This window comes from Galeopterus variegatus, unplaced genomic scaffold (genome assembly GCF_000696425.1).
Source record: "Galeopterus variegatus unplaced genomic scaffold, G_variegatus-3.0.2 Scaffold1046, whole genome shotgun sequence".
NCBI lineage: Eukaryota > Metazoa > Chordata > Mammalia > Dermoptera > Cynocephalidae > Galeopterus > Galeopterus variegatus.
In genome coordinates, this window is record NW_007727157.1 from 92,048 (window position 1) to 94,393 (window position 2,346).

General features: G+C 37.5%; 1 protein-coding gene across 1 annotated transcript in view; it reads right to left on the reverse strand.

The window, feature by feature from the left end:
* Nucleotides 1-1,501: 1,501 nt before the first annotated feature.
* The window catches only part of TIMD4 (T-cell immunoglobulin and mucin domain containing 4), a 43,686-nt gene continuing 42,841 nt past the window's right edge, over nucleotides 1,502-2,346 (reverse strand). Inside the window, exon 9 of the mRNA XM_008574428.1 lies at nucleotides 1,502-1,692. Coding sequence (XP_008572650.1) covers nucleotides 1,608-1,692 — 85 coding nt within the window. The 3' untranslated portion in view covers nucleotides 1,502-1,607. The remainder of the gene's footprint in view (nucleotides 1,693-2,346) is intronic.

Below are 2,346 nucleotides of genomic sequence, written 5' to 3' on the forward strand. Positions count from 1 at the left end.
CCATTTTCCAGATGTGGAAATTGAGGCCCTGAACCTGACTCTAGATTGACTCCCCCCTCAGTTTCTAAATAACTGTTTGAGTTTAGTACACTAGTCAGAGTGATTATCAGTATTTAAAGTATTTAAGCTAACATCAGGACAAATCACGCCAAAAAAAAAAAAAAGTAAAAACCACCAATCTGCTGCTAGTTGTTTCCATCATTTGGGCCAAACCTGCTACTCTGCTCGACAGAATGAGCCAGAAAGCAGGCTGCTCTGCGCCAGCTGTTTTCCAAGGGCCCAGGTCAGAGGGATTTTTATTAAATGCTGAATCAGTGTTATGTGAACTAACAGGGCAAGAAATCTGTAGGCTGCACCAGTCAAGTAAAGACACTGATTTTTTTCTCTCTTAAAGGTAACATCAAGACAGTAGAAATCCACCGATGGTTACCTGGGAGCACCGTGCACTTGTTCCATAAATGCTGCTATTACCCTAAACATGCCAGGAGTCATTTCTTCAGAGAAATGTCTTTCAGAGCTGGATTACTTTCTACATTTCTACCCAGCCAGAAGCTCTCTCACTCAGGCACATTTTTTTTTTTTTTATTCATTCATTCAATAACTGTTTGCTTTGCTCTGTCTCCCAGNATGGTTACCTGGGAGCACCGTGCACTTGTTCCATAAATGCTGCTATTACCCTAAACATGCCAGGAGTCATTTCTTCAGAGAAATGTCTTTCAGAGCTGGATTACTTTCTACATTTCTACCCAGCCAGAAGCTCTCTCACTCAGGCACATTTTTTTTTTTTTATTCATTCATTCAATAACTGTTTGCTTTGATCTGTCTCCCAGGGCTCCTCATGCTGGTAGATATTAAAGTTTTAAAATAAACCTGTTCCAATTGAGGAGCATATTATCATGAATTATATTTACAGAAACTTACTGGAGTGTCTTACTGTCACACCAATGTACTGTCCCTGGTTGATTGTCCTTGTCATTCACATTTTGTTCCTATGAACTCTTAGCTGTTTCCAAAATTACTTCCAAAATTCCAAACAGGAATTAAGATGTGACACTAAGGTCACCTCTAAATATACTCAATTGTTAAAAGAAAATAATAGAAAATGTAGGAGTTTTGGAAGTGAGTCAAAATTATGGTGTGATCTTGCGTCCTTCCTTGTATTATTAATGAATGAACTCAGAAAGCTGCACATAAAAGAGAAACACACATGCGAAATGAAGGCAACGAGGGTAGTGNGTTCAGCTAGGACCAACAGGCAGACGCTATCTGAAGACAGATTTTGTCTTAAATATTTCTTCATCTCAGAACTGCCCTGAGATGAATGGTCTCGATTGGGTATGGGAGCAAGTTCTCCTCCACTAAAAGAGTTCAAGGACAGTGTGAAAGATCACTTAGCAACAATTCTACAGAGATGATTAAAGCATGAGGCAGAGAAGGTGTGGTCTCTAAAGGAACTTGAGTTTGTGAAACCAAAAGCAAGACTGGATCAATGACACCAATGGAATAGGTGAAATTTTTTTTTAAATATAAAAACTAAAATATTGCCAGACTTATTCTGACACTCCAAGTGTCATGCCCCCGTCCTCAGTCGTAGAAAAAGTAGCATGTTAGAGTGTAAAAAGGCCATCTTCATCTTCCCTTTCATGTTGCATGTCATTAAGGACATTTTTACTTTCTCCAACATTTTCTAGCCTGTTAAGAGAAAAGAGAGGCTGTCAATGGGAAACACCAAGAACAGAAAAAATGCTGCTGAATTACAGTGTAACTACCCAAAGGCTGTTAGAGTTAAAAGAACTCAGAGTCCACCCAGTTCAAGTGTCTGATTTTACAGGTGGGAAAACTGAGATTATAGGGAATAAAAGGCTTTTGCCAATCTATTATAGTAAGGAGATTAAAAGTTTCTTAGCAAAATATAAAATCATAATCTAAATATTTATTTATTAAGAGGATCTCCAAGTATGACCCTGGAAGGCCACCTTGTTGGGCCTCAGTTTTCCTACTTTTTAATAAATATTGTGGTATTGATGCAATTAATTAGCGGAGGCAAAGACTTCAACAGTTTACACCAAATCTTTTCATTCATTTCCCAAAAAGCTATAGAACAGGACAGATATTCAAAATCCCTTACCAGAGATTCTTCAAACACTATTTTAAAAAATCATTAAAAAATTAAATAAAATAAAAAAATGCTCACATTGTCTAACTGGGCAGAGACACTAAATCCCAGGAATAATATTCTACACGCTATTTTCATTCTGCATAATGCCAACTCTCCTTTCAGTGAACTCCAATTTAACAATGTTCTTTTAAAGTGAATCACCTGGAATTGAACTAAGAATTTCAAGC